This window comes from Rhinolophus hipposideros (assembly GCF_964194185.1).
Source record: "Rhinolophus hipposideros genome assembly, chromosome: 25".
In the NCBI taxonomy this organism is placed as follows: Eukaryota; Metazoa; Chordata; class Mammalia; order Chiroptera; family Rhinolophidae; genus Rhinolophus; species Rhinolophus hipposideros.
The window spans coordinates 17,267,604-17,291,020 of record NC_138071.1 but is presented as its reverse complement, the minus strand read 5'-3'; the positions used below and the strand labels follow the sequence as shown (position 1 = coordinate 17,291,020).

The 23,417-nt window shown below is 41.1% G+C and overlaps 1 protein-coding gene across 1 annotated transcript in view; it reads right to left on the bottom strand.

Annotated features, from left to right (window-relative positions):
* Nucleotides 1–23,417, bottom strand: part of EXOC4 (exocyst complex component 4) — a 644,300-nt gene that overhangs the window by 132,336 nt on the left and 488,547 nt on the right. The window contains exon 12 of the mRNA XM_081038731.1: nt 6,343–6,479. Within this exon, the coding sequence (XP_080894857.1) occupies nt 6,343–6,479 (137 nt within the window). The remainder of the gene's footprint in view (nt 1–6,342; nt 6,480–23,417) is intronic.

Sequence of the window (23,417 nt, the reverse complement as noted above, 5' to 3'; positions counted from 1 at the left end):
GCTTCACAGAATTACCTTTGATACCAGCCCTGGTATCATTCATCCTAGGCCTTTAATTCCCCAACTGTGGTAGAGTCACTCCAGATACCACCCTGTATATGGAATGTTCTGGTAGTAGGTACCATTCCAGAGAATTTGGCCAAGAGGGATACCACATGGTATGCTGGTCTCTTGCAGGAAGGAATCAAGATACTCTTGATGACCACGACATACCAAGACCCAAAAGCAATGGCTGCTCCCAGAAGAACTAGTATACCAGAGATACAGTTGCACTGTCGGGGCAAAATGGTGGAATATAAACGACATGGAAACACTCAGTTCCTATAAAGACAGACCACAGTGAACAAAACTATCCGTGTTCCTACCGGTAGCCAGTCACTCTGCTGGGCATCGCATCCCACCCCCACTCAGTAGCCAAAACATTATTTCGGCAATTCACGCTTTCTCTCCTATGTCAATACTTTTCCCTTTCTTCTAGACAACTTTCTTCAAACACAAACACACACTTACTTCTCCTATTTAAAATAACACATAAAACAACAACAACAAACCTGTCACGTGGCCTCAGTTCTCCATCTGCTACCCCCGTTCTCTGTCCCCCTTTGCAGGGACACTTACTATAAAATTTCCGCCTACATTTACAAGTTCCCTACTCCCAGTTTCTTAAGGCCACACCATTCCGGGTTTCAATCCGACTAATTCACAGAAACGACTCTTGTGATGGTCACCAATGACCGTCGCATTGTTCAATTCATCACCCCATCAATGGTCAGTTCTAATGCCCACCGAGTAGCCGCCTTTGGACCAGCTGATCACTCCCCTCTACTCTCCACCCCGTTACTTGGGTCCCAGGACACCACCTTCTCTAAATTTTCCTCCTGTTTCACTGACTGTTGCTTCTCGGTGCCCTGTGCTGGTTTCTCCTCATCTTGCGAACTTCTTCAAGTCCACGGTTCTCTCCTCTGTCATAGTCATACTCACTCGCGTGGAGGTGTCATCTAGTCCGTGGTTTTAAATACCGTTTGTACGTATCATTTCTCTGTTGGTGGCTGCAGACTATGCACCCAGGCCACTCCGCTTTGGGTGCACAGGTCCGACTGCTTACTCTGTATCTCCACACGGATGTCTAATACACATCCAGAATTAAATCCTGACCTACTTGCCCCCAAACCTGCAACGTCCTCCATCTCCATAGCTGACAATTCCATCTTTCCACCAGTCACATAAAAAATTCCCAAGAGTCACGTTTGACACCTTTCTTTCTCTCACACTCCATATCCAATCCGGCAGTGAACTCTGTTGGCCAGCCCTTTCAGAATTCACCCAGTTCTCACCACCTCACTAGCTGCTACCAGCTAGTATGAGCTGTCTTTACTTCTTACCTGCATGACCCCAATAGGCCACCCTTGTCCTCTGACAGTCTTCTCAATTCTTCTATTTTAAAATGTAAGTGAGGCCATGCTGCTCCTAGGCACGAGCCCTGTAACGGCTCCCCATTTCACTCAGAGTAGACTGAACACCCCACAGGGGCCGACCAGGCCCTCCGTGGGTTTGCCTGCTGGCCCTTTCTGGACATCCTGCTAACACTTCCTTGCTCACTGGACTCTAACCCTGTTGGCTGCTGTTCGTAAGAAGTGTCATGCAGAGTCCCAGTGGCCTTTGCCCTCTGCCAGGGTACTCTTTCCAGACCTCCTACTCCCAAAACGCTTTTGAGACTTTTCTCAAATCTCAATTTGACAGGGCCTACTGGGGCACCCTGTTTAAATTTCAACCTCTATCTCCCATATGCCAGAGGCTATTCATCCTACTCTATTTTTTCCCCATAGTACTTACCTTCTAAAATTCCTTATAGTCATGTTTATGTATTATATTTATTGTCTATCTCCTCTCTTCAGTCTCCAACAGAATGTAAACTCTTTGACAGCAGTATTTTGTCTGTTTAGTTCATTGCTATGTCTATAAACTCTTGGATAAGCACTCAATAAACATTTGTTGAGTGAATGAAATCCTAGAAACCAAGTAAATGAATTGTTTTAAGGATAAAGTAATTAACTGTGTCAACGGTTACTGAGATTAAAGAATATTCTGACAGGTTTAATAAATTTAGGCACAGAAATTACTTGGGGCACAGAAATAATTCAAAGCATATAATCACAAAATCACTGCTGATAATCCTAGAGATATCCTGGCAGACGGGCAAAAATGCCTGAGAGCAACCCTGATATTCATAAAAGAAAAGAAGGTAAATTACAGAAATTGGGTGGGTTTGGAATTGGATTTATAAATAAAATTCTAGAACATATTAGTAAAGGTGATTTGTGAACAATTAAGAAATGGTTCTCACAGGTAGCCAGGAAGATCTCACAATGAAGTCACATGACCTCGTCCCTTTCCTCAGTGCGTAATTCACTGACTTGAATGAAGAAATGGTAAGTTTAGCTCAAGGTCAAGAGACTTTGTTCCCAAGTGTAATTTGTAAGCTGTCCAAGATATGAATTCTTAACAAAAGTTTTGGCAGAGCAGGGAGCAGTGGGTCCTAAAAGTGAAGGGAGAGGAGGATTCTTGAACAAGTATCTAGTATTGTCCATCACTGGCTTGTACATGTCCATCTTGGGGAAACATGAGGGAGGGTTTAGCTGCATTAAAAGGATTGGGACTGGGGGGACACCCGCAAGAAATCTAACAGTTTCTTATAGGGCAGATGAAATAATATAGAGGGTACTGTCATGAATGGTGGTAAAAGTAACCTTTGTCACTGTAGTCGCTGTCATGACCAAAATAGCAGCTAATCATTTTGGGGGGAGCTTACTAGTTTGCCAAAAACAGTTCAGAAAGATTGGCATTTTCAAAGCAACTCTATAACAAAAGAAACTATTATTATCCCTTTTTTGTAGATGGAAAAAATTAAAGCACAGAGAGGCTGACTAACCGTTCAAGGTCCTATAAGTAAAAGGTGGAAACATTGGTATTCAGTTTAGGCTTCAGGGCCTGCTCTTGGGTTCACAGAAAAGCACATGAACTGAAGTATTGAGTAAAACATGGATATCAATCTCAGAGGAAGTCTTGAGACAGATGTCCCCCAAATTCTCAATTTAGCCCGGTCCTGTCGAACAGTTTTAAAAATGACATACATAAGGAAATGAAAAGATTGCTTATAAAATCAAGAAGGATGTGGAATTTGGAGGAATAGCTAAGATTTTTGATGACAGAATGAGAATTCCAAAATATCCTAAGAGACGAAAATGATGACCTAAAAGTAACATTCAATTTAATGGGTAAATATTACATCTTGAATTTGAGGTAAAAAAAAGTCTCTACAAATACAGCACAACAATGAGCGGGTTAATTTCAACGATTATTTCTCCTCACAATGGTTCCTTAGTCCCTAGATCCAACCAGGGGCCGTGTCCTATGAATTCCCCTCCTTAATGTCCCTTGATCTGTCCCTACCTGCCATTTCCCCTGCCTCTCCTCTAACTCAGGTACTCACTGCCTCTCTCTTCTACCTCCACACTTTGGCCTGTCCAATCCATCTGACACAGAGCTCAGAAAATCTCCGTAGCTCACGGTTCTGCACCTGGTACATACTCACCGCCAGTGGCTCCCCACTACCTCATTTAGGCCACTTCCTGGAGCTTGGCATTCATCGTCCTCCACCATTTTGGTTCAGCCTTGCTTTCTAAAACATTCACCATCTGCTCTTCCTTTTCCAACTGTTCCCCACCTCCTTGACATCATTTTGATTCCTTCCTTCAGCTCCATGAGCCTCGATTCTGTCTAAATCCTCCCTCATTCTTCACAAGGCCTACGTCACATCCTTCATCAAGCTCTTCTTGTCCTCCTTAGGTCACTTCTTTCCCCTGGAGCAGCTTACCATATTTTCTGCCATAAATTAATGCTGTGGATATACACATGTCCTATTTCTTTGTCCCCTATTTCCCTTTCTATCCTCCACCAAGAGTGCAAGCTCATGAAAGCATATAATCTGTGACTGATTGGCTTCTGTATCCCCACACACTCACAGTGTGGGGCTCTGGTAAATGTTCAATCAATGGGCGACATACGTAATAGGAGGTGCTGTGTCCTAAACTGGGTCCTGCACGAGGGAGGTGATGGTTTTGCTGAAGTACCAAGAGCAGACCTGGGACCCAGCTGGAATACTTTTTAGAACAGGCAGTGCCAGGCTAATGGGCAACAGAGGAAGAAGACTGGCATGGTTTATAGACCCAAGACACATCGGAAACTAGCACTGTCCTGTCTAGGGGAAAAGAAGACTCAATGGACCATGACAGCTATCTTCACATATTTGAAGGGTTTTAATGTATAAAGATTAAACTAATTTGGAATCACTCCAGAAAAAAGCACTGTGTCCAATGGGTAGGGGAATATCATTCCAAAACAAGAAACTGTTCAACAATGACCAGTCTGCTTTGTGGAGGTAGCGAGTTTCCCCTCACTTGACATGTTGAGAGGTAGGATCATAAATGAGGAGGAAAAGACTTCAAGCTATTCCTATGATTTCAAGCTACATGAAATTTCTGTGGCCCAGAAATTCCAGTCTTCGACAGCTACCCGTGAGCAGTGGCTTTTAAAATTTTTATCTGTGTATCCCTTAAAGGAATTTTGAAAAATGATATTCTCCTTCCCATATTTAAAAATTGATATTTAATATTTTTCAGCATGAGCTTAAATGGTAGCAAAAAGATGTATTTTTTGGCATATTATAAATAGTGACACTTTATAATCATTATTTCAAGTGTACCCAATGGAATCTCAGTACTATTATACCTTCAAAATATATATAAATAAGCTCTTCTTTGACAGTTGGATATTTTTCATTTTTCTCTTTGAATTATTATTTTTATTTTAGTTCCTCACTGAATTTTATCCAATACATGCTTGAAAGTATTTTATTGACTGTTCCTTTATAGTTTTCCGCCAAAAAATTGTTTGTACAAATTAAAGTCTAAAATATCTAAGATTTCCTGTTACCTTGATTATAACATAATTATTGATGATATGCATGATTTAAGCCTAAATATAATTTTTTTATGAATCATTTTTGAACAAAAAAAAGTAAAATATTATTGGGAGAGCATCTCTCAGTGAGGTGGTTGGGTTTCTTTCCTTTAATTGGCTGATATAACTGTGGATAAACATTACTTAGTCTGGAATGAAGGAGGCTAAGCATTCATCTAAGTCAATGCCAGCTTCATCTTTCCTAACCTCTACTTCCTGCGTCACTTATAATAACTCCGTATCATCCACTATACAATATCTAAATTTTCAAGTCTTATTTTTGAAGACCTTTTGTTATGTGGTCTTATTTTTCCTATCAAATGTTACCTACTACTACCTTCTGCTAGGAACTCTGTTCCATTCAAGCTTTCTCCTCATTTTCTCCATCTGAATATCAGACAAGTATGTTTATACTTTCTCCCCATCCCTGTGATGCCTTATTTATTCTTGGTACCTCCCTCAATCTCATTCGTCTTTCTAAGGTGCAACACGTATCTGTCTGTGAAATCTTTCTGGACTGCAATCACTGTTTCTCTCTCACATGTTATTTCCTCTGCTCTTATATTCTGTATTGTACAAGTAGTACCTGATTATGAAATCTCTACTTAATTACATGCCACATAAAATTTAGTATTTTATTATACATTCTTTTCTCTCCTAATTGTTTCAGGTCTTGTCAACCAGACCATAATTTGTTCCTATTATTAGCTTTTTATGAGAAGTGCTATGATCTTTTCCATAAGCTCAAAGAGATTTTTGAACCCACAGAAAAGAAATCAGAGGGAAAACTAAAGGTTTTCAAGTTCAGAACAATGGTTTTTCTTTTCCACTGATCCTGGAAACAGTATGTCTTTTTATAACAGCAGGAAGGCTATAGATCAAACATCAGGAGGAACACATTTATAAGAAGTAAAAATAAATCATATTATAGATTATTAACAGTTACGAAGAGTTTGAAATTGCTTTCCTTTAAAGATCTTTTAGAATCACATGATGGACTAAACAAGATCTGCAATTTCCTCAAGGAAGATAGATCTTATGATTCTAGGCTTTCATGAAAATCAAGGCTGACACTTCGTCTAATCCACCCAACGGCCATCCTACATGGCACTGTCCCATCGTCCCTTTCATTCCCTCAGTGGTTATGACTATAGAAGCACCTAGGAAACTATTTCTGTGGCACATGTTCTCATCCAGTCCTTTGACGAAGTCAAGGGTGCTCCTCTATAGTGGTGGAAAGTTGGGTTATGGAGGCAATATCACCAATCAGAACAATCGTCAGGTGCGAAAGTCACTTTGCTTAGCTCCCAACAGAAGCTCTACCTGTAGGCCGCCGTGCAGGTGTCCTTATACTCCTGGAGCTTCACACACACCATGTTGAGGAACTGATCTGAGTACGCGCTCAGGTCATGCATCAGATTCAGGAGGTCCTGCACTGTCTTCTCCACAATGATGGTGCTCTGGGAAGGGACACAGAGAGAGGACACAGAAACTCATGAGTTCTTTTCACTCATGTAACGTGCAGGACAAGGATGGACAACTGAAAGGAGGCAATCATTTAAGACATTTGAGCTTTCCTGGGAGGATGTAACATTTGAAAAGACTGATTAAAACTGACAACAAAGTAAGTATCTTATATAGTGCTGGCCTCCCAAAGACCTGAGAAAATGTTTGCTGTGGAAGGACAGAGGACAGGGATTTTCAAATTGATTCATGGAATTCTTAGCATCCACAAGATATCGCTGTGGCTTTTCAGAAGGAGAATACACATTCAATTGGGGCCTGCTGAATCATAACCTCCAGGGCTCTATTTTGAGGCAAGGGACTTATCACAGGCAGCACCAAGAAGAAAGCCTCCCAAGATTTGTTTTAAAAGTTTCAAAACCATCCATCTATTAAGAATATCAACTAACATTTGCATTGCGCCTTATAGCTTATAGAATGTTTTCACATACACAGCATATGTTTTCTCACTTGAGACTCACAGAATAACCAAGAACATTTATTGGGCTCTTATAAGTGCAAAGAATAGTGCTAGGCAGTCTACATGCATTATCTTATTTAATCCTCTCAACCCTCCTCGCCCCAAGACGAATCCCGCAATCACCCCCAGTTTAAAGATGAAACAGGCTTAGAAAAAGGAAGTGAACAAAGCCAGGGCTCCAGGCTTTGCTCTTTTAATTCCACCATTCTGCCTCTAGGCTAAACCTGAGTTCTGTCTGAAGCCCAATTTCTTTTTCATGAGATCACAGTACCATGTTTCCCCCAAAATAAGACCTAGCTGGACCATCAGCTCTAATGCGTCTTTTGGAGCGAAAATTAATATAATACCCAGTTTTATTTTACTGTAATATAAGACCGGGTCTTTAATATAATGTAATAAATATAATATAATATAATATAATATAATATAATATAATATAATAAATATAATATAATACATAATATGTAATAGCGGGTCTTATGTTAATTTTTGCTCCAAAAGACACATTAGAGCTGATGGTCTGGTTAGACCTTATTTTCGGGGAAACCCGGTATTTCCTATTGCTGTTGCCACTGTAGAAGCAATGCCCAAACAGACTCAGACATACTTTAGAAATGAATTAGAGCATCTCCAAGGGAAAAAAAATAGGCCCATCTTACAACGAGAGGGCAAGAGTACGTACCATGCAGCAAATTGGTGTTGTATCTGAAAAGAGGCATATTCAGGGAACGCTTAATCTTTAAGAAAAGACTGAGTTGTTTAAACCATTCGTTCATGCCTCTTTCAAAAGGGGCAGAAATACCCTGGAGTAAATATTAATCACATGCTCAGCAGCTTGGAATCCAATGGTCAATAAATGGTTTGGTGAGTACGTATTTATTTACATAGAATTACCTAAGCTATGGTAGACTTAGCCATAAAAGCAAATATTGAAAAAATAATTTTTTCCAGTCTGACAGTGACCCATGAAAGAATCAGAGGCATTTTATTATGTTTAAATGAGGACTACGGGATACAGGGTTTTGGTTCATTTGTTTTCTCCTGAAAAAAAAAAAAGGACAAAAATGTACAGCTTTTCTCAATACAATGGAGGATCAGCTTGAGTTAGAGTTTACTTGTGTATGGTCATTCAAGATTATTTGCTTGTAAAGGTTTCTTATCATCTTTCTCTCTCTTTGGTTCTCCCTATTGCCCCAAAATAAAATAATCAGAAGGTAAAAAAGGAAGGAAGAGTTATATTCTGTGAGGCAAACCAAATTACAGTCTCTACAGAATCCCCACAAGTTCAGCTTCCTTTTCTGTATTGATTTTAAGATTAAAACACTGCAGCTTCACCTTGACCCATAATCCCTTTTCTCTGTAGTTGTGTTTGAGTGACAGGAATTGATTCTGCTTAGCTACATGTCCCCATGCTGCTAAGAAGAATCGAAAATCCTCATTCTGATTTGGAACACAGGATATCCTACAACATGCGGATAGCAATTAATAAAGGAGAGAGGAGTTCAGCTATTCTAAGAAAGCCAGCTTAAAATCTAAAACGCTGCAAGGAAGATGGGCATGGGGAGATTGCTCAAACTGAGAGACGGGCCGGTTCTATTCCCAACTGTGCTATTGATAATCAACTCTGGGGCAGGTCTGCGTAACTTCTTCCTTCCTAATGACTCAATTTAGTTTTCTAATAACCAAGGATCATTTGATGGCTCCTCTAATCTACTGGCCCTTATCACTCAGATATCCAATCGGTGCACGGGTGCTTTCAAACTTAGGAAATAAAGGACTGTGAAAGTGTTCTAGGTTATCCCAGGGGTGTGCCTGGTCTTCCTAATTAGATTATCGACCTCTCCAAAGCAAGGCTCGCTCTCTTCCTTTTGTCCATCTCCCGTCCTTCTCCTTTCCCACTTGTTTATAGTTTCTCAGGATCTTCAGGATAATAGTACTAATAAAAGACACAGTACTAATACCATTCATACACACACATAAACCTCTCTGAGTGTCATATACACGGACGTGAGGGATGCTGAGACCAGACATCTTTGCACTTTGGGTGGGTTCGGTTTGGTGTGTTTATCCACAGTGCTTTCCGCTGACTAGAACTATGCTGATGGCTCTGGGAGAGGAAGGGGAGACTGTACACACAGAGTAATACTCCCTGGAGAGAAAGGTTTGGGGGTAAACAGAAAGTACCTGCGGGGAACAATTAGAAGGCAGGTTTAATTTGAATGGTTGTGCTCAACAAAAGAGCCTATTGTACTGCTATATGATTACCTACAATTTTCCAGCTATTTGGTTGGTTTACCTTGTCATGGTAGCACTCTGGCTAACCAATAACTACATTCTCTTTAAGGAAAATGACCCTGCAGTTTGCCACATGATGGGTATTTTTACAGAGGAAAAAAGTTCCCATTTTTCAGGAATTTATAACAATTTCCAAATCAGTGGCTCTGACAGAAAAATACTGAAAATATCCAATTTCTAACAAAGTCAATTCTGTTTTTATTTATATGATGTCTCTGGCATCACAAATGACTCATTGATTCATTATTAATTTTGAGATTTGCCGATGTTGACTATAATGACGTCTAATAAGTAAAACCCTGATTTGATTCATTATAATTTCTATTAAACATATCACAAATGATTGATATTTGTTCAGAAACAATGCAATTCTCATTTCTTGCAGCTTATTACCAGGTAATAAAGTCTGGGCATGACATGAAAAATGAGAAAAGGAAAAAGAAAATCCCAGAATAGAAGAGCTGATGCAATTAAAAAACCATTGCTATGAAAAATAAACAACTAAAGTTTCTTACAGGGATATACCAGCAATCTAAAATACAAAGAGAGTGCATGAGGACCAGCTCTTAGGTTCTGCACTTTTAAAAAGTTTAATGAACGAATGAATGAATGAATGAAGATGATTGGACCTTTGAGGCCTTGTCCATTGTTTGCCAAAATGGGGCTCTGCAGCATGATACTGATAATATTATAGAAAATTGGCTCTAAGCTCAAATAATTTGACAAATGCTGAGTTCAAGAAAACTGAAGATGTTTCTTCACTGGAAGACTTTGGAAACTTTTAATATGCTAATATCATTGGGAATCTTAAAGAGAAGAACGTGGTACTCAATCTTCCCCTAACAATTTAAGCAAAGAAAACATTTTTCATAGCATATCTTTTCACATTTACTGGAACAGTGTTTCCAGCACATGGTTTGGGAACAACTCCCCCCAGTTCTCTGGTCATACTGATGAGGACACTAGGTCCAAAGGACATACTTGGGGACACATGAGGAGCCCTGATAGAAATAGTGTGTGAATCCAGGTCTCTTTCTTCTCAGCCCATGCTTTCCCATGTCCAGCCTTTGAAGCTCTGGCTCCTCCTACCTCTCCAGCCCTCTCTCTCTCCAGCTGCACTGAGCATGCCCCCCACCCCCTGCTGCGATCACACTAAATTACTAATCATTCCTTGATTGCACCAAGCTATACTTCCCACCTCTGTGCCTTCCAGATTCCCAACTTCTGTACCTGGGATGCCTAGCTCTTGTCTCTCATCCTTGAAGAGTCACCTCAAGGATTATCTGCTTCGATATAAATGCCCCCCTTCTGTGCTATCAGAACACCCTGCCATAATTTTAGCTCAAGTCCCAAAAGGGGTTTGGCGACCTCTGTTCACTTGACCGTTTCTTCCATGAGACTGTAAATTCCTTCAGATCGGTGGCCATACCTTTATATCTCTACTACTAAACTAGTAAGGTATCTGGCATATTGCAGGTACTCAATAAATGTTTATTAGATGAATTAATGCAAATACAAAGCACAGTCAGAACAGTGTGAAAACACAGATTTAGAGTATAATGTTAATGTCAAATAGTGGGTTAAAAGCCTGACTTGATAAGGTGGAACAAGACGACAGCTTCTCCATTATTATATTACTGTATCTTAATTTCCAGTTCTAAAGACTGATTTTTTTATTTTACAAAAACATTCCTACTTTCATCTGATTCTATTTTCTATAATGGCAACCTATCTATCTCTCTCTATGTATATGTATATCTATGTCTATATCTACGTGCTAAATTTAAAGTTTTAAGACAAATAAATAAATTCACAATTCAGGAGTGGAAAAAAAAGCCAAAAAATCTTCAGTTTGGACCATGCAGACTCTGTATTGGTGCTGTTTTAGCCCTTGGAGCAGGGAGCAGGGATTATTCAGAGACGCTGCAAAGAACCTGGGGTTCTGAGAAACTGCTTCAGGAAGAATTTCAAACAGAAAATAAATCATTCATTGCTTTAGACACCGCCACCCCCGGGACCCCACCACCACACACACACCAGCAACTGTGAAGGAAGGGGGCTAAATGAATGTTTGATGATGACAATAACGTTTCTGTTTATGAGGACAGACTCAACCACAATTCAGTAAAACTTGCCACACCACATTGTCCTCACAATTACTGCCAGCTCCAAGTTGTCGCTGCCTGTAAACAATAACCGCAGGCTACGGTGGAGATCACCTTTGTAGTGCAGACAGATGTCCTATCATAATGTTGTATACCTGGGAATCATGTAACGGTATACTCGTAGACCAATTGTACCTCCATTAGGAAAAAAGTGGTAACAGCAACAATGACCGTAATGACAGAAGCCAGAAGGAAATCTGCTTCCTGTTTTTTAATCTATATTTTGATTTCGGTGATGTTGAGCATTTCTGAATGTGGTTGCTTTTTTAATGAGCCAGCTGGTGAGAGGCTGTGCGTCCAGGCATCGGTGCCTGAGGAGCTGGCACGTGTGTCCTCCATGTCACCCTCCACCTCACAAGCAGAGTGCCCTTTTAAAAAGGTGTATCTCCCACAGACACGAGGGCATGTGTCCATCAAAAGACATGAACACACTATGCAGAACAATTTTATTTGTAATAGCCCCCAAAATAAAGTAAAAGCGATCCTCGTGTCCAACAACAGTTGCCTGGGCTAATAAATTGCGGTGCAGTCACACAATGGAATACTGCACAGTAATGAAAAAGGACAGGTGACCTGCAACGCATGACAACATGAATGAATCTCAGACCATATGCTGAGTGAAAGCAGTCGGACAGAGAGCAGCACTGCTGTATGGTTATTGTTGTAGTTTAAGAAAAAAAAAAAGGAGAAAAGCAATCTCTATGATAGAAGTCCTGACTGGGGAGGGAGACCCTTCCCGGTGCCGGAAATACCTTGCTTGGCAGCTGTTGCGTGAGTGAAAAATATGTAAAAATTCTCTGCACTTAAGATTTGTGTGCATCACTGCACGTAAGTCTATACATCGAAAGACAAAAATTAATGTTATATCTGATTGTGTCTCTCAGCAACGTACAGCGCTTTGATGCACGAGGCCCTCATACCATGGCTTCTGTGGACTCTCCAGCCCCATCGGCCACCATTTTCCTTTGCCTCTCTGGTCTGGCACGTGGGACTTCCTCAGTATTCCTTCCCATGGCAGGACCTTTACTTGCCTGAGAAGTTCTGTCCCTTGTCTTCCTTTGCTAGAGTATTATCTTTCAGGTCTCAGCAAAAACTCCTTTCTGTCGGAAGACTCTTCCTAAAACCCATTAGGTCCTCTTGCTAGAAACACCTAGAACATCCCCCCCCCACCCCTTTGGTTCTCTTTCTCTGGAGAACCAGAAACATATATCTTTGCTAGGGGCGGTGGAGACGCTGATTGGGAGTGACATGCAATTGGTGGTTGGTTACATGTGTGCATGTTAAATCTCAATTTTGAACAACTTATGTCCAACCACTATACACACAAACAGGCAACCCTTCAGAAACCGGGCTGAGAATACCCCCTGTAAGTGTGTAAGTACTCGATTACAGTGGTTTTCACTGCTCGTGTATTTTCACACCATGAAGACGTGGCAGTATTGTCGGCGATACTACTACAGACCGCCAGAAGTGTTCAGAAGGATCAGAAGTTGTTTGGGAAAAGTGATGGGAACCTAAGTAGTTGATCAAATAGATACATACTTATTAGGTCAGTATTTCCTCTGTGACAAACATCAGGCTAACTGTAGAAGAGGAAAATCCAGCTGGGACAAGATCCCTGCCCTCCAGCAATCTGCGATACTAGTAGCTGACAAACAAATTCACAAATAAGGACAATAAAGTGTCGCAGGTGCTATCCTGGGCACCTGTATACTGTACAGCAGAGGCACCGAGGAGGACAGGTAGGGGGTGGGGGTTAGTGAGAAAGAGGAAGAGAAAGAGGAAGTTATAATTTAACTGAGCTTTGAAAGATAAATAGTGACTTATAGATTGAAAAGATGGAAAAAAAGGACTTCAGGTAGATGAAGCAGCATGAACATTACATAGTGTGGGTGGGATTCAGGGAATTGCAAGTGGTTCTTCAAGGCTGGGGTGAAGAAAGGGAGCATGTGAGTGTGTGTGTGTGTGTGTGTGTGTGTGTGTGTGTGTGTCTGTGTTGAGTATCCCTCTTTTCTCCTTCTCCAACAAGAAAATACAACAATTGAATCCAATCTGACGTCACTAATCACTAGATGTTCCACTTCAAGTATAGGAAGGTAATTTTAAAAGGTTCCACTGTTCAGAAAAGACAAACATACAAGCAACAGGGACATACATACCGAGGCTATCTTTGGCACCCTAAAGAGGTAGGAAGACTATATGAATAGATTTAAACAAAGAAAAAATAAGGTGAAAATTCGGGGCAATCAGAGAAACTATATCCCTGTAGAATGCATGTGTGTGATTATAAAATTTGTCAATTAAAAACTTGGGAAAGGTATGTGAAGTACATTACTACTAATATTTTTTTAAAGTTATGGTTGAATAAAATCTATACCTACCATATCTTATAAGCACAGCTGGTTGTTTATGAAGTTTATTTAGGGGCTTGTGATTTCGTATTCAAAACAAAACATAATAGCAGGAAAAGGGAAAGAAGCATACAACAGTTGTACATAATTAGGCTACGAGATCCCAGGGGGCATCTCTGTTTCCCTAGCTAATATTAGGTAATAAAAGAAGTGTTTGTTGACTTATATATTTCCTATCAATTCCCCTTGATATGTAAGGAAACCCAGAGAGTGAAACTAGATCAATGAAGAGGTAGCGCTAGCACTTGTAAGAAATACACTCAACTTCATCCCACTCCAATACACACACACACACACAAACACACACACACACAAACACATACACACACACATTTTATATATAGTGTTAGGTGGTAGGGGGATATAGAAGTGTAATAACAACATTAGCGGCTACAGCACTTCTTTTGGTCCAATGCTCTGGATATCAAACATGTCTCTTTTCCCAATAATATTGATATTATTGGGATAATATCATTTAGAACAAGAACCAAGTGATATTCCAAGAGAAGGTGCAAGCAAGTGCAGAAGACAGTGCAGGGGAAAAGAAAGAAAGGTAGGGGGTCTGAACTGGGTGCTGGAGGATGGGTGAGGTGTGGACGCACAGAGAGGAGAGGCCAAGTATTTTAGGCAAGAGTAACGGTTGGGGGTCAGGGGTGAGCTGGTATCCTGCAGCAAACAGGAGACCAGTGTGACTGGAGGAGGGGATTCCAGTGGAGGAAGGGAAAGGGAAAGGGGTGACTGGATGGGGGGACCTCGCTAGTGGACTGTCGGAAGGACAGCTGAGGGCCTCCATCTGCAGATGGAGAGAAGCGGGGCAGTGTATTAGGAAGTGGAGCTCGGAATCCTAACTCCAGAGCTGAAAGTGACCCTTGCTATCCACAGTCTAATTCTCCAGTTTTTAAAGAAAGGAAAACAACTAAAGTAAACATTAAGGACTTGTCAAAGACACATAGCTAAGCTTACGATACTCCAAAATCGAGATCCAGCTCCCTTGGGCCAAAGCTGATGATTAGAGCATCAAACAGAATAAATTACTGTAGGTGATTATATCTATTGAAAAATATGAAAAAAAATCAATGCAGACAGCAAGTCAGAAAACAACTCATTTGTCACTGTTTGAGGTGACTATTAAAATAAATTCTTCTTTGAATTTTGATAAAGAGAATTATGCATTTATTTACTCTGTCTTTCAAGTAGAATCTCTATTTCCAGATTACCAAATAGTGAGAGTTCTACTTTCAGGAAGAGCGCCAGCTGAGAAATACAGGGGAAGCAACAGAATTAGAAAGTCACTTTGCAGCCCCTAATAGAACAAGTGATTCAGGTAAAGATTATCGATTGGTACTAAAACAACTAGATGAAATGTGACAAGAAAATGAGCATTTTGGTAGCAGCAAAGTTATACCAGACAGATTACTTTCTGGTTACACGAGGGAAACTGTAACAGAGGGATCAGGTGGTCACGACTCTCGTCCAGGGGTCAGTTTTAGCATCACTAACGTTAGAAGGTATCTTGTACAGGTCTGCAGATGTCACGGAATATGACATATAACATCCTCTACGGTATATTCTTACTGAAAGCATTTACCCACAGCAAGGCACATTATAATCCAATTACTGAAAACCAGTGATAGAAAAATCTTAGAAACCAGCAAGAAACAAAGAGATGATGTTTGAAAGGGAGAATGGACGCAGGCCTTTTGAGTCTCATTTCGATGTTCTCTTTACTGCCCTGGGCTGCACCCCCTCCTGAGGAAAATGGTGTTCGATGAAGGTGGACCCGGGCTGACATATAGGGGTGGATTAGAGCTGTGAGAGTTCACAGCAAGGAGGATGACGGAGGCCCCAACAGTTGCCAGGGTGGCTTGGGCAGTGGTGACAGGAGGAAAAGAGGTGACACAGAAAAAAAGAGCAAAGGGCAAATTAAAAAAAAAAGGAAGAAAGCAAAGTTATGATAAAAGCTAAGGAAGAAGAGTTTCGAGGAAAAGGGCTACGTCGGGGCATCCAACTTTTCAGAAACAAACCACACACCCACAGAATCCTCCAACGAGGGAAGAAGAACTCCAATGGAGGACTTACTTCAGGTAATAACATCCCCAGGAATTTTATTTCCCAGTTGTATGTTTCAAAATATTTTCTTTCTGTTCAAAGAGCCCAATTTTATTCCATGCTCTATAATCCAGTTCTCCACATATTAAAAAAAAAAAAAATCCTTTACTCTTGTCAATGTAATTTTTTTTTAAAGGTAATTTTCTCAAAGAACAAATAAAGGAAGTAGCATAAGAGTTAAAAGGCATGAAAAAGAACAAATGTATTACAGATGAGCTTATAAAACACCGATAGGTATTTGAAGATAACCCAATCCTAGTTGGCTTGATCGGTGAAGGTAAAATACTCAGGTACCCTTGTTTCCTTTCTCTTATATTGGATATACCTGTAAATATAAATACAATTTATAATACAAATTTGAATGTTAAAATAAGTGACCTACCGATCTGTCAATCTCTCCAATATTGACTGAGCACATACTACGTGCCAGGCACGACCACTATGCTACACTCTGGGAATAGCTGTTACGAGAATGAAGTGTGCCATATAGCATAGGTCTAAGTGCTTTATATGCATTAGCTCACTTAACTCCATATAAATTTTATTTTAACCACCTATAAGGCGGGAAACATTATCCCTATTTTACAGTTGTGGAAGTGAAGTAGTAAGAGACCAGAGAGTTGTCCAAGGTCACAGAACGGTAAAGATTTAGTTCCAGCCAGGATTTGAACTCCACAACCTGCATCTTTTGTTGCTTCTAGCAAACACACAGAAACAGTAAGTGATGAGTTAGTCTTCTGAGGCATTCCACGGTGCCAGGTGTAGCACGTCAAGGTGACAGAGAATTGATTACGGAGGAAGGTGACTGTGACCTTCAGATGGCAGATTCAGTGGTGCGGTTGGTGAGACCAGAAGCAGGTTTATAAGAAGCTGTGAAGGGAGTGGTGAGGGCAGAGAGACACTCACTGGAGACATTTGTCAATGAAAGGAAGGTGTGAAGTAACTCAGCAAGCAGAAAAGATATACTCAGGAGAGGAAATGAAGATTGGACCTTCCTGCTGCTCACTAGACTGTTCTTATGACCAGCCTTCGGGAGACACAGGCCACTCCAGTGCCAGCAGCCAAGAGTCTCATCAGTGACAGTTTTCTACCAGCAAGTACTCTTCTAGCTTCACAATTTCCTGATACCCTGGCCTCTTCATGTACCCACAAGTGACACCTGAGACAAAACAATTGGTCATAAGGACACAAGATGGCCATACAGACTCGGGCTAAGGGTTCAAACTTTCCTAAACGACTTTTTCTGAAATGACGTTTTCACATACTTTTCCATGCCCTGCTAACAATAGCAGCATGGCATTTTCTAACACCTTTTTTCTGAGCACTCCGAGTACTTCACAAATACCTCAATCAATATTCCAACAGACTGTGAGAAAGTGGAAGTCATTATCATCCCTATATTTTAGCAAGTCTAACACTTAGCGTGGTTTCAAGGAACAAGAACAACGCGTAGAAGAAGGTTTCCAAAGAACTCCAAGCTGCCACCAAAGATGGTCTTAGGTGCCAGCATCTCCTTCAATTTCTCAAATTCTCAATCCACTCTGACTAGGTTCTTTCACGTTGCCAAGCATCTGTATTCACAGAAACCCTTCTCTTGAAGTAGCAGCGTTACTCAAGCGTTTTATGTGATTACTGTGTCCTTTCAAAGATTACACGTCCTCAGTCACTCAGTGTAATGTCAACAAACAAACAAATCCGGAAATTCACAGAGCAGAACCTTTACACTTCTTCCTTTTTGCCAGCAGAGGAAGGCGTCTTCAACAGGAGGTCCCAGTGGCCCACGCTGGGGCACGATTCATTAGGGAAGAGCTACAATATATAAATCAACATGTCAGAGGAGGAAGTTGGGCCGGACCCAGTGGGAGATGCGTACCACACACACATTTGTTCCACTCTGTGCAGGCTCGCCTGTCTTTGGGGGCTCACACCACATAATAATCAATTATGCTGACAAGTTTCCCTGCAAATTGTTTCAGCCTCAGTTACTCAGGCACCTCAGAGGTGAGATCTGGGGCTCTCGAAGGAAGAGAATGAGCAGGGAGCTTGGCTTCCTGGAAAACAGAACATCTGGATCTGTTTGGGGGCGAGAGAGTGCGAGCAAGCGTGTGCACACAGGAGAAATGGTTCAAGGGCAGAGATACAACTCAGCTATGCCTCACACTGGGAGAGACGATACGATCTGAAAACCAATGAATTTTAAAAAGCAGATCTTGTTCTTGACAAAACTGGTTGTTGTAAACCTAGCATTCCGGCTCATTCTAGGAACAAAGGTAACTACTTCATATGACCTTTGCATGCTGAGAAAAAACAGTAAGCGCCCCTGGGCAAAAATCAAGTGACGAGTGAATAGGAGACCTGGCTCCAAACATGTTTTTAACACTGACTGCCTGTGGGATATGGAACGAATTACTCTCCCTTTCTTCACCCAGAAGGGGTGTGGTACTCTTCGCGAACCATGGTGACATCTCAAGCCCACCAGAGAGTCAACTGGGGCTTTAAGGCCTTGTCCCAAGTTGGGGAGATGAGCCATTCATTTACCTTTCCTAGACTTTTAGTTATAAAAGCACATTATTTGTGAAGAGAGAGGCCTCTATGAGATTTGAAATTACCATCCTGCCATCTGATGAACTAAAGTCAGTGGCATCCTGCCCAAGTTTGTGTGAAAGGAAGTCACAGAACCACCCACATAGTGCCCAGGAAAGCAGTGCTTCTCCTGAGTTCAATAAGAGCTAGTGGTTAAAAATCAGCACATTGAAGCTTCCATATATTTCTTTCTAAGACAATCTCTTTGCACAGGAAACACCCACACTGCTAGGAAGGATACAGCTGACACGTCACAATAATTTCCAGACTTCAGGATTTTACCACCGAGCAAAAAGATAAATGGACCAACATACACCTAACTTTTTATTTTGCCAAGTTATGACGCTTAAAATAAAGCAAAAACAGATCACCTACAATACCACTAACTTTACACAAGTATCATAAAGGTATGAATATGTTAACACCAATAAAATAGGAGGAGAATGAGAAAAAAAAGGACAGTCCTTCCAAGAAAGTAAACTGGAAAGTGCCCACATAAGTGTGTGTGCGTGTGCACACGTATGTACACATACCCTACTACAGTGACCTTACTTCACCCATTTTCTGTGGACCCCATGTTGGGCTGGCCTTTGGGGACAACTGCTCCAGGACAGAGGACATGTTTTGCAGGTCACTATGCCTAATGAGAAACATATGCCAACGAACAATGTTCAACCATTGTGACTGTTTTCAATTTCGGGGTGGGGTGGGGAGGTTTTTGCTTTGAAATGAGATATTGTCATTCCACCAAACAAGGGCTTCTTATTTATCCTGGAGTCTCTTACCAGACTAAGGATGAGAGCAGAGACAGGCTTTTATGTTTTAAAAAGTAGGAGAAATTAGGTACACAAAGATTCAGCTGTCATGATTTTATCCTAGGTGGTAAGTATAAATTTTTTTAAAAATACAAAATGAATACAAAACTCAAAAGCATGCAATGGAATAGTAAAATTGTTCCACAGCCTCAAACTGTGGATGACTTAGGAGGCATTTTAGGAACATGCAGATATGATTTGCAAAGAAAACTCTAATGATTCATAAAATTACCACAGTTCCCATGTAACGGAAAACAATAGAGCCCACCGCCAAATGCAGACAGAGCATTCAAATCATTTTAATGTTTTCTCATTCTTTTCTTTTAAACTCTCTGCTCCTTTTATCACTAAGATTTTTTTTTAAATGAAAAGTAGAATGTCCCTGCTGTCCATTTTCTTCTTTTATTGTTTCCCTTTTGTTCTAAAAATGAGGGTGAAATTAAGTGCTTAGATCACTAGAGATTTCCAGATGGTCAGACAAATGAGTACTGTGGCTCCTGGGTTTGCTTCTTTTCATAGATATGGACATACAGTTCTCACTCGGTCTCCAAGGCTCTTGTTCAACACAAAGTTGATTGAGCCTAAGGACCTCCAGGATGTGTCAATCACATTTCTGTCTAGGATGAGAATCAAAATTGGTTTAATTGCTTAAGTCAAAATGGAAATTTTCTATGCATTTATAAAGTATCCCTTTGCTTTTCTGGTATATATTTTTGAAATAAAATTAAAAAGTTTATATCATATGCATTTTAATCTTTGCAGGTTATTCTGAAATATAATTATCTTTCTTATTATTTATTTGTCACTCTTCCTTATGGCCATCCTCCCTCGGATTTAGTTCATTAACCCTTCCCTAGTTCCATAGAGCTTCTGTTCCGGTGTTAAAATGCCACGCCATTCTTTCTCTTCTTTTATTTTCATGTGTTCCTTTTGCTATTCTCCTTTCTGTCTTAAACTTTCTGCCTCATAATAAGCCTGTAGGTAAGGACTGGATAACAGCGAGAACATTTATTTTATTAAATAAATATCCACATTTTGCATACTATATACATCAGGCATTATGCTAGGTGCGTTAAAATTATTAATTCACTCAATTCCCATAATGACCCCATGAAGTAGACACTAATATTATCTCCACTTGGCAGACGATAAAACCGAGGCAGAAAAAGCTAAGTAACACCCCAAGGTAACACAATTAGTGAAGTGGAACCAGAGGCAAAGCTTGTCAGTTTGGCACCAGAACCCTTTGTTCTTAAAAAGAATAAGGTGGAGGAGGAAGGAGAAGGGAAAAGGAGGCAGAATATATAGAGAGAAAGACGGAAATTAGTGAGTGATTCACTGGGGATGAGAAGGGTGGAGGGAAGGGCAGATTAGAGGTAGCCCTGGATCCACTGTAAAAATCTGAGCTTGGTGGTCATTGGGATGGTGGCAGAAAGAAACGTAAGGCAGGCATGACCATGTTAGAGGAAGAGTCGCCATCTTGAAGATAAATGGTAGTTGATGGGGCTCAAGTGCATTCGTGCCTGGAACGTGGGCAGAAGGAGAAGAGAACAGCATGACTGGAATGTGCTGGTGAATGCTTGACAGCTGGCTCTCCGGGGAGATGAGGGAGGCCCGATTTCTAATGTTTGCTGTGTCCGCTTGGGAATTCTCCCACCATGGCTGATTTCAAGCTACTAACGAGATGTCCCTGAACTTGCAATTGGGATGAGAGGCCCAGTAACGCACCTGGTAATATAGTATTTCTGCCATCGGCTATAATGATGCAAATAACCAAGAGCACAGATAACAGTAAAATTTTGTAAAATAATCAAGAAGTGATGTGTTTGAGTATTTATTACCTTTGTTTTTAATATTATTATTATAAAACTTACTTTTTAACAATCGCTGTGTTTAATAACCAGCTCACAGAATTGCTGAAAATGTAACCACCAGCTGCCGGGAGCCTGTAGGAGCCAGCTCCTGCTCACCATTGAGCCTGACTACCCAAACACATCTATTCTCAAGTAAGTGGGTGGATGCTGCTCTGGAGACTTGACCTTCGCAATGTCCCAAATTTGCCACAAGCAGGCAGTAAATGCAGGAAGAGGGATACAAACTCATATGACAGAGCTTCTGAAGAAGAGAATCCCCACTCCAATCTGATGAATGGAGGAAGAGGGCAAGTGTGTAAAGGCGCGTTTCACCAGGCAAGTTCAGAGCAGCACTGAGTCTGCTCTCTCACATGCCATAGGCCACGAGAGACACTAAATGAACACCATGCAGCTTGCCACCCATCCTCGCGCTCCCTAGGCAAGGTCTCGCATCTCCATTCTGTGCTCTGTGTAGACTCTTTCCGCATGGGCAAACACAGAGATCAAGAAGGAGTAGAGGTGACCCTATGTAATGACAAGCTTTTAGGTGAGCAACAATGATAAACTGTGAACAAAACACAAAATTTAGGACCGCAACAAACACTAGCTGTACATACATCTAGATGTGGCACTGAGGAAATCTACATGGAAAGCTCTGCGACAGAGAGAAGAAAAAATCAAATGTCACAGGGAACTAGCGATCTCTGGAGAAAGCCAGTCTGTTTTACTCCCCAGGGTTTCCCCCAGAGTAAGCGAATCTCTGTTCAGACTGTACACAGCCCATAGAGAGTCCAGTCCAATCATATGTAGTCAGTATTATTTTCGCTAAGTGAATTTCCCTTATATCTGTTCCATGCGGTAACTGTCTTTGAAATTCTTCTCACTTGAATACAAAGGGACGCTTTGTATGTTTGTGAATGAGAACTGTTTTTTTTGTGGCAAACTCTGCCTTTTGTTTTGTTGCTCAAGATTACAGTAATATTTGAAAATGCATAAATTCACAAAGGAATGCACGTTTAAAATTTTTGACTTCCAGCTCTTCACATAACCTGACTGGGTATAGGACAATACAGAATTTCATGGGGGAGGCATTTTTCAAATGCTTGTGGAATTGAAAGATTAGTGCAAGATCCATCTGATTACTCCAAGCTGCAAATGATGGGCTATTTGCTAATTGACACCTGAACATATAATTACAACTGGCAACCCTACATAGCAGAGCACCCGAGGTCAAAACATTAGCCAGCTTCCAGATCCCAAGTGGCCAGCTGTGGATTGGATTGGAAGTTAGTTAACAGAGTTCTCACTTCCGTAACTGCAGAGAGGAAGCAGAGCGGGGAGCCTCAGGTTGCCTGGAGAAAACCAGTGCTGAGACGGAGGCCTTTTCCGTTTTACTGAATACTAAGTCCTGCCTTCCCCAGTCCCCGCTTTACTCACGCAATAAGAATTTCTTGCCATACAATTCTGCTTTAGAGCAGGGATTTGAGTCCACCTCCCTATTGCAGATGATGTGGTGTGGCTTGGATACAGAAAAATAGGGTAACGATGTCTAACGAAGAACCTTCACTAACTTCTTTTCCCAGAACAACATTTAGAGAATATTCTTGGGCATCGACTCCGAGGAAAACACTGTGCTAAGGAGATGTGAACATGGGGGTGAAAAGGGGTGATGACAACTGACCGTTATTAAATACCTCCTGTGTGTAGGGATTATGCTAAGCAGGGCCGCGTGCTTCATCTCATCCTGCTGAAATCCCTCGTTCTACAGAGAAGATAGGGCACTTCAGGAAGGTTGATCTCCTTGTCCAAGATAAGACAGTAAGTGGTGAGGCTGAGAGCTGCCCTCAGACTGGCCCTATTCCAAACGCCATGCCCCTTCCGTTAGACCACACGGCAACTTAAATCCCGAATTCTCAGGCAGTGCCTTGGCATGAAGGAGACTACATTCTAGTTTTTGTCTTCTTGAAAACGATATAAAACTTAGCCAGCCATACGAGGTATGTATGAGTACTTTTCCTCAAGGCCTGAGATGCTCTGGAAGGTTTTACAGACAAGTTAGAACCTGAGTCAGGCCTTCAGGGAAGGGAGATAGAAAAGCTAGACCTTAACCGAATAGAGGGGTAGGAAAGAAGGGTGGGTGGGTGTTCCATATTTCTCCAGTTGCCTGGGGAGAGGCAGGGTAA